This window comes from Sceloporus occidentalis, unplaced genomic scaffold (genome assembly GCF_023333645.1).
Source record: "Sceloporus occidentalis isolate IW3139 unplaced genomic scaffold, rSceOcc1.0.p SCAF_6, whole genome shotgun sequence".
Lineage (NCBI taxonomy): Eukaryota > Metazoa > Chordata > Lepidosauria > Squamata > Phrynosomatidae > Sceloporus > Sceloporus occidentalis.
The window spans coordinates 53,164,830-53,176,945 of record NW_028316986.1 but is presented as its reverse complement, the minus strand read 5'-3'; the positions used below and the strand labels follow the sequence as shown (position 1 = coordinate 53,176,945).

At 40.2% G+C, this 12,116-nt stretch overlaps 1 protein-coding gene across 4 annotated transcripts in view; it reads left to right on the top strand.

The window, feature by feature from the left end:
* Positions 1-12,116, top strand: part of TMEM63B (transmembrane protein 63B) — a 106,357-nt gene that overhangs the window by 73,713 nt on the left and 20,528 nt on the right. For all 4 annotated transcript variants that reach the window (XM_089529645.1, XM_089529647.1, XM_089529646.1 and 1 more), the window contains 8 exons: positions 2,164-2,254; positions 3,969-4,006; positions 4,615-4,757; positions 6,152-6,203; positions 6,413-6,521; positions 9,305-9,375; positions 10,243-10,323; positions 11,051-11,174. In XM_089529645.1, the coding sequence (XP_089385771.1) occupies positions 2,164-2,254; positions 3,969-4,006; positions 4,615-4,757; positions 6,152-6,203; positions 6,413-6,521; positions 9,305-9,375; positions 10,243-10,323; positions 11,051-11,174 (709 nt within the window). The remainder of the gene's footprint in view (positions 1-2,163; positions 2,255-3,968; positions 4,007-4,614; positions 4,758-6,151; positions 6,204-6,412; positions 6,522-9,304; positions 9,376-10,242; positions 10,324-11,050; positions 11,175-12,116) is intronic.

Here is a 12,116-nt window from a genome sequence, read left to right as displayed (position 1 = left end):
AAATTCACCGGGTTGCCATAAGTCGACAGCTGACTTGAAGGCATGTACACAAACATTGCAATGCAAATAAATGAATGAACACTTAGGCAGTTAACTATATATAGAATGGTCATTCTGAGGCCTAGAAAACTTTCCATGGTGGCCAGTCATATTGGCTCTTTTTGCCAGCCACAGTTGCTGGCGATACGTCAGGAAGAAACTTCTAGAACATAGCCACATAGCCCGAAAAACCCACAAAAAACTATAAATATACTATTTGAGTTACAAGTTTGATGTTCATCAACTGCATCATCCAGAAGAATTGCAAACTAAATTTCCAACCCAGAAATTCTTACAAATATGAAATAAACATCCTCATCAGTGATATTACAGCCTTCCAGTCAGCTGAAAAGTTTACCATTCAAAATTCTGTTTTATTTTCTTTATACATATCTTTGCATTCACATTTTCATTTCCTTAACCCATATCATTAAGTTGGCATTCTGTACTAGTCTGCATCCCTGAGTTAATAATAATAAAATATTTATTTGTATCCCGCCTCTCCTGTTTGAGGATCGAGGTGGGTAACAGCAAGGAAAGTTTCAAATACAAAGTCACAGGGGAAAAAATAACGAAACAGTCCCTGAAAACCCCCATCCTTCTACCCTACCTCCCATCAATACAAAATAATAATAATAACAATAAAAACATTTAACCGGAATAACATCAGTTAAAACAGCTCGACAAGAAGTGACAGCAATATGACAATAATGACAAAAACTACTGAGTTCAATGTGTCTTTCTCATGCACTTGTGGGAGGTGGGGTTTTTTTAATTGCCCTCTTTCTGTATGTTTGTGTGTGCATGTGTTGTCTTCTCATAATAATAGGAAGCCTCCTGGTTGTCACAAGAAGGAAAGTGCAGACCCTCACAACTTCTCTGTTATTAATTCACATCACTCTTCTTCATTCTGTTAAAACAGGCTTAATCTTTCTTATCTTTTTCTTCCTGTATTTTCTTGCTCTGCACATGCAAGTTTGGCTGCGGAGTAGGTGACGGATTTCCTGGATCTCTTTTATCCAATGCATGCGGCACATTGGTGATACCAATAACATCACTGATGTAGCCTTGTAGTGGCAAAGCAGTCTGGTGAATGGAAGCCCCTCTTTTTCTCTTTGTCATAAATTATTTATTTATACTCATTTTAAACTGTTATTTATTTTTCACACTGTAAAAGTGCTTAACAAATTTTGTATTTCTTTAACTTGACATCAAATTTGCAAAATATAGTAGGCTGAGAGATGGTAGTTTGTCAAGGTCACTAGGAGCTACTTCATAAGCAGTGTTTCTCCAGAAAATAGCTAAATCCTGAAATGGGAATCTTTTTCTGTCATACACACACCTGGATTGGACAGCCAGCTGTTACACAGCTAATTTCAATGCAAGATATTGTCATTCATGAAAAGGGCCATAGACATACAATAGGTCTGCAGAACTGCAGATAAAAGTTTATTTGTACCGATATATAACCCTCTGAACATAAGAATATGTTAACTTTCTGAAAATATTTTGATTTTTTTAAAAACCCTAATGAGTTTTTAATCCTGCTAAAATATGTTTGAAGGCACATGTGTGTGCCAAAGTTCTGCAGGGGTGGCTGAGGCAGAATGTGATATTTTCTTATTGGTGTGTGGGTGTATCTGAACAAAAGTACCAAGAACATAAAAAGAAAATATTTAAACTTAAAAAAAATTCTAGCCCTCATGGCTGTTAAGATATATTCTTAATATATATATTAAGGGGTGGGGGGTCCTGGGAGTTGTAGTCCAAAACCTTCCAATTTTTCCAAGTTTTGGTGCCAACTGTATGCCACCCTGCTCACAATGTAGTTCCCAACAAGCATCACAGACATCAGTGAATGAATCTAAGCTTCCATCTGCTTTGATAGGTTCCAACAGCTTGGCTCTATGATAGATAGGGCTGCACTGAATCAAAGTGAAGGGAAAGAGAGGGGCAGTCTCTGCTAATGGCTTTTCTCTCTTGCCTTTTTTTCCTCTGGGCTTTCTGGACATTTTTCTCTTCATCTCAGTTGGAGCAAACTGACTTGTGTCAACTACTCTGTGCCTCTGGATTCTCATATTCTTCTGAGCCTCTAGTTAATGATAATTTCTGTTGTAATTCCAGTGTGGCGTCTGCCCTACATTCTGACAGCCACGATCGCTACGAGCGCCTCACTTCTGTCTCCAGCTCTGTGGACTTCGACCAAAGAGACAATGTGAGTGGCAGCAGAAGGAATCCAAATTTTTACAACAGTGCCACATGTGGAGCCCTTTATTTATAAGCTGGAAAGAGAAGGGATGGTGATTCTACTTAACAGGGTTTAGCTAACACAACTGTGACCCAGAATAAGAAAATATTATGTCCAACACTTGGCAAATGGAGAAGCAACTCCCAAGGAGTCTAGCTTCCTTTCCTGGTCCACCTGATGGCAGTTTTGAGCCCCTGGCAGAACAACTAAAAATATTTACACAGGCAAATTTGGTATATCATCACCATTCTCTTTGAAATTCTACAATGGATGTCAAAAACAGTTGACAAATAATGATGCTGCCAAGAAGGACAAAAATATATGCAACATAATTGGGCCCTTCCAGACCTCTGGGCACTAGTAATTTGTAATTTTAAAAAATACTAATTTTAGAACAACTTCTATTAGCCTTGATTTTGCATGATAACAGTGTTATATTACTGCATTTTAACATTGTTTTGGAAAGAGTTGTAGTAATAATAATAATAATTATTATTATTATTATTTGTATTTTCACGCCTCTCCCTGTGGATCGAGGCAGGATTACATCAACAGATTAACACAGTAAAGATATAAAATACAATAAATAAAACACTGACATTATTAATTCCAGAAAATAGCTAAAACATCTAAAACATTTAGAAAACATACATCATAACCAGAAGTGAAGCATTTTGTCTTAAACATTTCCTATAAAAGGTCGGATGGATAAGCCCGCCAGAAGAGATCCTTCTTAAGTGCCTTCTTAAAGGCATCTAAGGTGGTGATAAGGCAGATCTCGTCCGGTAGGCTGTTTCATAGTTTGGGGGCTGCGGCCGTAAACAATCTACAGGAAGTTGACATTAACCTGGACTTATGGTATTCTAATAGATTCTTCCCAGGTGTTCTGAAAGTGTGGGGCAGATTGTGTAGGGAGAGGCGTTCCCTCAAGTAACGCGGGCCCAAGCCATGAAGGGCTATAAAGGTAATAACCAACACTTTGTACTGCACCCGGAAGCTAATCGGCAGCTAGTGATGAGTTTTTAACACAGGTGTTATATGGGCCAACCTAGGTGTTCCGGTGCCTGATCTGGCTGCCGCGTTTTGAACCAATTGAAACTTCCGAACTTGGTACAGAGGTAGCTCCATGTAGAGCGCATTACAGAAATTTAGACGAGAGTTTATCAGTGCAAGTACTACTGCTTCAAGGTCCTTTTGGTCCAGGTAGGGACGCAGTTGGTGTATCAACCGAAGTTGGTACCAAGTACTCCTGGCCATTGCATCTATTTGAGATGACAGCTGTAGAGATGAATCCAAGAGTACTCCCAAACTGCAAGCTTCGTCCTTTAGAAGAGGTGTGACCCCGTCCAGGATTAGTTGACAAAACTCCTTCCCCGGACTTGGGGTATCTATCACAAGTACCTCCGTTTTCTCTGGATTCAGCTTGAATTTGTTTTCCCTCATCCAGCCCATTAGCGACCCAAGGCAGGCATCCAGAGGAGAAATGCCCTCCTTAGTCACTGCAGCAGTGGGAGACATAGAAAAAAAAATTGCTATATGCAATGTACTTGTGAAAGCTTCCTGTTATTTCAGTAGTGCAGACTAGTAGGGTTAGCAAAAAAAAAAAGGGGGGGGGAGAGAAAAGAACGAGGGACAATGAAGAAAATTCTGATTAACCTGGACACATTTTGTTTCTGAATAGGGCTTCTGCTCCTGGTTGACCGCTATCTTCAGGATAAAGTAAGTTAACCTATCACAGTACAGATGAGCCTCCACTTTGATTTTTAAATGTCACCAAAAGATATATGAAGCCTAAACATTTTGTAAATAATAATTGTGTAAATAATATTTCTTAAACAGCAAAGATATTGTATTCCTAATGTATGAAATTTTAAGAAGTCTAATAATGCAAACTGCTTAAACAAATTTCACTGTATGTTAGTAGGTTAAAGCACCAGGCTTTACTCTTTTCTTCCATATTCAGAAGGTGCAGCATCTCCACTGTCAGTCCAGTGACAAGGAAAGGGAACATTTAGCATCTCAGATGTTGTTAGACTGCAGTTCTCATCATCCCTTACCATTGATGTTGCCAGCTAAGGCTGATGTGTTTTTCAGTGCAACATCTGAAGATATTTGTTCTACCCATCCTACTGTACCAAAGAAATTACCTTTGGTGACAGATTGCAAAAAGATAGGTTAATTGCCCATGCCAGAATGTACACAAATCAAATATGGAAACTCCTTTTACTTAATAGCATGCCCTTGATTTTTCTGACACCTTGACTCAATTTGAGTTGTAATTCCCCAAACCCACCAGCACCTCATCACTTTTCAATTTCTGATTCCAGGGATGATGAGATCCGAGATAAATGTGGGGCTGATGCAGTCCATTACCTCTCTTTCCAACGGCACATCATAGGACTGCTGGTTGCCGTGGGTGTCCTCTCCGTAGGCATCGTGTTGCCTGTGAACTTCTCAGGGGACCTGCTAGGTAAGTAGATAGCATTTGAGGGATATGGGAAACTTGCTTATACTGAGTGAAAATATTGTTCCAGTATTGTCAACTCTGACTGGCCGCAGCTCACCGGGATTTCAGGCAGGAGTCTTCCCTAATCCTACTTGAAGAACCCTGGTATTCCCTATCAGTTTCCCATCCAAGTACTAACCAGACTGGCCCTTGCTTCTAAAATCAGACATGATTAGGTGTGCTTATGTATGTTGGTCAATTTTCTTACTGGTTCTTCTGGAGAAGAACTGGAAAAGTTCCAAGGAGGCCAAAGAGACTGAAAGCTGTTCAATATATGCCTCATATTGTTTGTCAGGTGTTAAAAGGAAATGGTGAGCATGAAGAGAAAACATATGTATTATTCACACTCACTTCTTCAGGGGCCAGTCTTTATATAGACTGAAGAAAACTAGCCATGCTCAACAGAGACATTTCAGTAAGGTTGGGAGAAACCCAAGGATTGCCCAAGTGAGAAAAAATATTTAAGGAAATACCCTAATAAAATCAGGAAGGAAGGGGATGTGGAGTGAGAGTGCATGGCTGTCTGTTTGGAACACAGCAACATTTTTGGAAACATTTACAAATCAGGAAAGTATAACTAGTTTTGAGAAATATCGATTGGTTCTCACATGCCTCTTGCTCTTCACCACTATGGCATTGAATTGTCATGGTGGCCTTCAGTTCTGACATGTATAAAGGAGGATTAGGCAGATTGATGGAAGGCAGCTGGACTAGGTAGTTTTGGTCTGATTTGGCAGGGCTCTTATCCTTTCTTTTGTTCCAAACCAGTACTTTTCAGAAAACTTGGATGCTAACAGAGCTGAATTACAGGAGTAAGGGAGATTTAGTCTCTGCTCAATGGTCAAAAGGTCCTCCCTTCTTTTCAGCCAGTTAGTCAAATACATCTTAACTAGCAGGTGTCTTGCATATAGTAGTTGTTGGCCACTGCAAAACAGCTCTAGTACTTACTCGGCATTTGAAGGAAGATGTTTTTAAAATATCTTCCATCATGCTCCTGAAGCATTTAGTAATGTCAGTGAGGTTTTTTCTGGTGTTAGTCCATTCCAATAAGCCATGAGATACTCAGGTGAAATTGTCAAACACAGAACCTGAATTTCTGGAGGAAAATAGACCCAAGATCAAAAAATAAGTCATTAAATTAGGAAAGACTGAGCATTTTGAGCATTTCAAAATATCCCATAATTTGTAATAGTAGATATCTGCCATTTTGCCTTGTGATACACTATTTATTTTAACTAATTTTGAGTCTGTATGATAAAAGCAGATAAATATGTTTTAAATAAATAATTTGAACTACCTGTATTTGCAATAGGTTGCATCTGATTTGTTTTTCTTTCTCTCTTTCTTTGCCTTATCAGAGAATAACCCCTACAGTTTTGGTAGAACAACTATTGCCAACTTAAATTCAGGGTAAGTATGATATTAGGTGCTTTTTTAAGAAAAGAAGAACAAGAAGAAATTATTGTTATTGAATAAAAGATTATAATAATAATATAATAATAAATATTATCTGGAAAGTATTTGATTTGCACCTGACCAAATGGGGCCAGTCCAAGATGAAACAGCAGATAATATTCAAATAAAACTCAGTACCAGCTGTTGTCCTTAACTTCTGACAGGAATAATCTCTTATGGCTGCACACAACTTTTGCCTTCTTGTACCTGTTGTTGACGGTATACAGCATGCGCCGCCACACCTCTAAGATGCGCTATAAGGAGGATGACTTGGTAAGTGTAAACCACTTATGCTTTCCTGGCTTAAATCCAGTTTCTAGTCCCCACAACAGTAGATCCATCAAATCTGAGGGATTTACATAAGAGTTGACTTACTGTTCAGCCCTTAGGATGGTCAATTGGATTTAGATCTCAGTCTCCTTCCTTTCCGTCATACAGCTAATCATTGCTTATCTATCCCCCTGCCTGACCAGGATGACAACCAGAGCAAAACAAGGCACTTTCCTAGACAACAACAACAACAACAACAATAATAATAATTGTTATTGTTTATATTTCTCTCCTCTCCCTGCGGATCGAAGCGGGATTACAACAATAAAAACAATTACAAGATTAAAACTACAATATCATACAGTCCGTCCTCGCCTTACGCGGGGGATCCGTTCCGGATCCCTCCACGTAAGGCGAATTCCACCTATGCTCGAGCCCCATTGGAAACAATGGGGCTCGTGCGCGGCAGCACGGGCGCACACGCCCATTCAATTGAATGGGACGCGCCGCCCCTTCCACCCTGCACGCGCCCCGCGGCTTGAGCGCGTATGCTCAAGGCCGCGTAAGGCGCACCAGCGTATTGTGCGGGCGCGCTGTATAAAATACAATCAATAAAACAATATAACCATTACCAATACAATTTATTGACTAAATCATCATTTAAAATACACATCATTACAAATAGAGGTGGAGTATTTCTAACTCTCTTATAACAGGGTGGATAGGCCTGCCAGAAGAGATGCGTCTTAAGTGCCTCTCAAAGGCATCTAAGGTGGTAATAAGACAGATCTCCTCTGGCAAGTTGTTCCATAGCTTGGGGGCTATGGCAGTAAACGCAATGTGGGAAGTTGTTATTAACCTGGTCTTAGCATCTTTAGAAACATAGAACCACCAAATCTTAGAGTAGGAAGGAACCACAAGGGCCAACCCTTTGCCATGCAGTTGAGTAATGTGTGATGTCCTGCAGTTTGCCACAGGCACTACCTGCCAAAATGATTCTTGCCTGAATTCAAGGTGCTGGTAATGATATTTGAAGCCATAAATGGCTTAAGATCTTGATGTCTGAGGTGTGCCTCTCCGTACATGCAACTGACCAAGGAGACAAGGGAAATTGGAAGTATAATCCAATGGCAACCCAAATGCAATCATGAGGTTTAATGTTATTGCGTGATAGACTACGCAATTTTGGGCAATGGGAAGTCAGTCCGAACGTAATCATGGGGTTTCACATTATTGCGTGAGAGGTGATCACATGCAATTTCAGGCAATGACAAGCTCTTTTTGGGCAATGGGAAGTCAGTTCGAATGCAATTCGAATTCACGTAAATTCACTGAACTAGCAAATTTACATGAATGCGTTCTGGTCCCACTTTCTTTTCATTTGAAATTAAGATAAATTCCTCCCATGTGATAAACTTCCATGGTTTAAGGTTTGCTAGAGGATCCTCCTCTATCAGAGCATCAGTCAGAGCAATATGCTGTGTGAGGAGATGCGAGATAGCATTCTCTGCTGTTGCACCCTAGTTATGGAATACCCTCTCTTTGGAAGCTTGATTGGCCTCAACCTTGCTGTTGTTTAAGTGCCAGGTAAAAACATGGTTGTTTATACAACCTTTAGGGGCCTAATTGACTTTTTCAAATTAAAAAAAACTTCCATGCACATGGTTTTAATTCATTTTAAACTATTTTAATCCTTTTAATCTATATTGTTAATTGTTTAATGTGTTTTTTAGTCTTTTAAAATTATTTTAAAATTTATACTATTTTACATTTGTTAGATTGTTTTAATTGTATGCTGCCCTGAGAGCTTCAGCTAAAAGGAAGGATATAAATATTTTACTAAGTAAATAATACATCTCCTGCTGTTGTGCAAGTTTCAGCATGACAAGGTGGCTTTTTTAGCCCTTTTTGCATTTGTGGTATCTGTTAGCTGACTTTAAAAATGCTAGTCTTTCAAACATTCTTTCTCACCTTTTCTAACAGATTTGATTGCTTTTAACCACTTGGTTATACGCTGTTTTGGCCTTTCTTGTACTCTTTCAAAAATTTATTATTACCTTGTTATATGAGAAAATATGTCTTTGAAGTTGCAAGATCTGACACAGTTCCAAAGCACACACTCTCATTGTCATCCTAAGAACAATTCTCTGCTTCCAGGAGTTTACAATCTGTAAAAAAAAAATTACAAGGAAGACAACAAGAAAAGGGGTGTGAATAAGCAGAGGGAGAATGAAAATAGTGAGAGAATATTTCAATCATACATACTCGTGCTCTGGGCTGGACCTTCTATGAACTGGGGTGAATCTGTTTCTTCAGGCAATGGAGCAGAACCAAGTCATGTAGCCCCCACACAACCCCAGGAAAAATCCCCCCATTGAAGCGAAGAACCACAGTGGGTACTCCAGAAAGCCCAGTTGGCTCTTCTGTTATGTTGCAGCAAATACTGAGAGAAGCTGCCTGCCTTGTATCTCGCTCTGAACAGGACCTCCAAGTGAAAGATTAGGCAGGCATATTGACTCTCTCTAAACAGGCAGTCTCCATACCCACTTTGTCCAGAGTATTTTATTCTAGGAAGAGACCCTCACTCCCTCAAAGCAAAAGTATTTGAATCCAGAAGAATTGCCTGGTGGCTCACTCTAAGGCCTGTGTTTCTTCTGTCTCCAGCAGTGAGACATCTTTCCCCACAGCTACCTAGTCTGAGCGTCCACCTTTGATGTAGCTGCAAACTAGTTGGAAGTGAGATCTGAGGCCACATTGATTTATTCCTTGCCTCTTTTCTGTTCTAGGTGAAGCGAACCCTATTCATCAATGGCATTTCAAAGTATGCTGAACCTGAAAAGATCAAGAAGCATTTTGAGTGAGTCTTACTGCCTGGGTTTCTTTCCTTCTATCAGTGAAAAAATTCTTGGCTAGTTTTTTCCATTGATGTGCCTTGGTCCAATCCAGTAAAGCAAATGTGAAATCTGGGGTTCTCCAAATATTGTTGGACTCCCAGCTCCCATCAGCCCCAATCAGTATTATCATTATCAGCATTATCATTATCATTATGGCCAGTGGATAAGGATTGTGGTAGTTGTAGCCTAACAAAAATTTAGGAGGCCAGAGCTTCCCTGTCCCAGCAGTAAGGGGCTATCTTAGATGGAGGGGGTAAAATGTAGCCCCAAGACTACATGCAACCTCCTAGAACCGTTTCTGTGGCCACCCCAGAGTCATTTTTGAACTCTAAAAAATTGCCACAAAATGCCCTTTAAGGAGTATGGGAAGCAATTTAGGGACATCCTCCCCCAGGCATTATAACCCAGAAGCTGACTATCAGGTCATGACCTGTTGGGGAAAAGGCTTCTTCTGGGGCTAAAGTGGTCCAGAGAGGGTTTAAAAGGTGGCAAAATTGCCCCCAATTCTCTAGAGGCTGTTAGGGTAATTTGGGGGCAAAAAAAGGTTAGAATTCTTTTTGGGGGGACATAGTAGTGGGGTGGCTGTGCAAGGTACCCTGGGGGCAATGCAAGAGAGAGAGATATCACCATAGTTGTTTTTTTCCTTACAAAAGACATTCTTCTTTTCAACCTGTAATGGGGAACTTTCTGAAGACAAGAATAGCAGATGCCTTCCTTTCCAAGGCCCAAAGTATCAGATCTGCCCTTGTTTAGGACCCCAAGCAATATCTTGGAGGTTTTGATAATCCCCATAATTCTAACTAGCCTCCTTCATCTCTTTTGTGATTCAGGGAGGCCTATGCCAATTGCACAGTGCTGGAGGCACGTCCTTGCTATGATGTGGCCAGGCTGATGTTCCTTGATGCGGAGAGGTACAGACTGGCACTTATACAGGGTGGGGGCTCTTGCATGATGCAAGTGAAGAGAGGTGGGATTGGGAAAATATGGTGGTTAGTCTGTTACAAGGCTGCATATGCCCCATAAAACTACTGTACAACCAGTTCCAGCATCTTTGATAGTAAATTCTAGTACTGGAGGGATGTGAATATAGAGGATGACAGCACAGCTGGGATAACAGTGGAGAACATCAGGATAAAAACAGTATAAAATATGTATTAGTCTAGAAGTGGAGAAGTCTCCAGTAAGCAATGGGTCAGCATTAGCTGAGGTTGTTACGGTGAGCCCAAGACTGAAACAACATTAAGCAGAACTGAGGGTTGTTGGCAAAGCTCTGTGGTGGATTGACTTGCTCAAGGCCTCTTAAGATGATGGGTGCAAGTCAAAAGGGACCAAAAATGAATATATACATAAGATTAGAACCAAATTGTTGCTTTCCTAACTTGCTAGAGGTTAACATTAGAAATCACAACCAAGACTGGATTACTGTGTCAGTAGGGGGTTAACTGCTTTCCCAGGCATTGTAGAAACTCTGTGACAGAACAAAAGATTAATGTTGTTAGTTCACTGTAATTGTTAGTCCCAGATGAGAAGACTTATTAAATCAATGGAATTTACATAAACATTGATTAACTAAATTTCCATTGACTACCTTATGTTTTCTCACCTTTCTCTTCTCCTCCTCCATTTTTCTGCTTTTAGAAAAAAGGCAGAGCGTGGGAAAATCTATTTTACCAACTTGCAGACCAAGGAGAACATCTCATCCATGATCAACCCCAAGCCCTGTGGCCATCTCTGCTGTTGTGCAATCAAAGGATGTGAAGAGGTACAGAGTAGGGTGACCAGTTGTAGCATAGGGCTAGGGAGATTCTGGAAGTTGGAGGTCCATTCTCAGGACTGATTGCACTGCTCTTGGGATCTTGGTGGTTCATACATATAAAGAAGGGTATCTCTGGTAACCTATACTCGTGCCTCTGCTGGCACTTACCTCAAAAAAAATTAAGTATTGCATGTAGTTTCTGCTTCTGTACTGCACAATCTATATAATCTAATATACAGTCAGCCCTCCATATCCATTGATTCTGCATCAATGGATTCAACCATCCAAGGCTTGAGAATATTTTAAAAAAAAAAGCAAACCTTGATTTTGCCATTTTATATAAGGGACATCATTTTACTGTGCCACTGTATATAATGGGACTTGAGCAATGGATTTTTGTATCCACAGAGGGTCCTGGTACCAAATCCAAGCAGATACCAAGAGCCCATTGTATATGCCTGAATAATCACAATGGTCCTTTATTGTTCAATCCACCTTCCAAAGCAAGGATGGGGAATATGCAGCCCTCCAGATGTTGGGCTGCTAGTCTCATTATCTCTTACTGTTAGCTATACTGGCTATAGCTGATGGGACCTGCAGTCCAACAATATCTGGAGGGCTGCATGATTCCCATCTCAATATCCACTTGCCTCATTATATACTCACAATAACTCTATGGGTTAGACAAGACTGGAGGGGAATACTTGTCCATCACCAAAAAATAAGCCTTAAGCAGGACACATTCCATGTGTTAGTTCTGTTGCACGCAGTAGTTAATGAAACCAAAACAGGTAATAACTGGTCCAGATTATAAGAGTTGGTTCCCATTTTCTGGGTGCCCTAGGTTCTGAACAGTTGTGGTACTACTATAGACTGGGCTAACAACACTTGATACTCACTGTTTGATGTGACTATGGGCTACAGGATCCATACTATGACTTTGTGTGT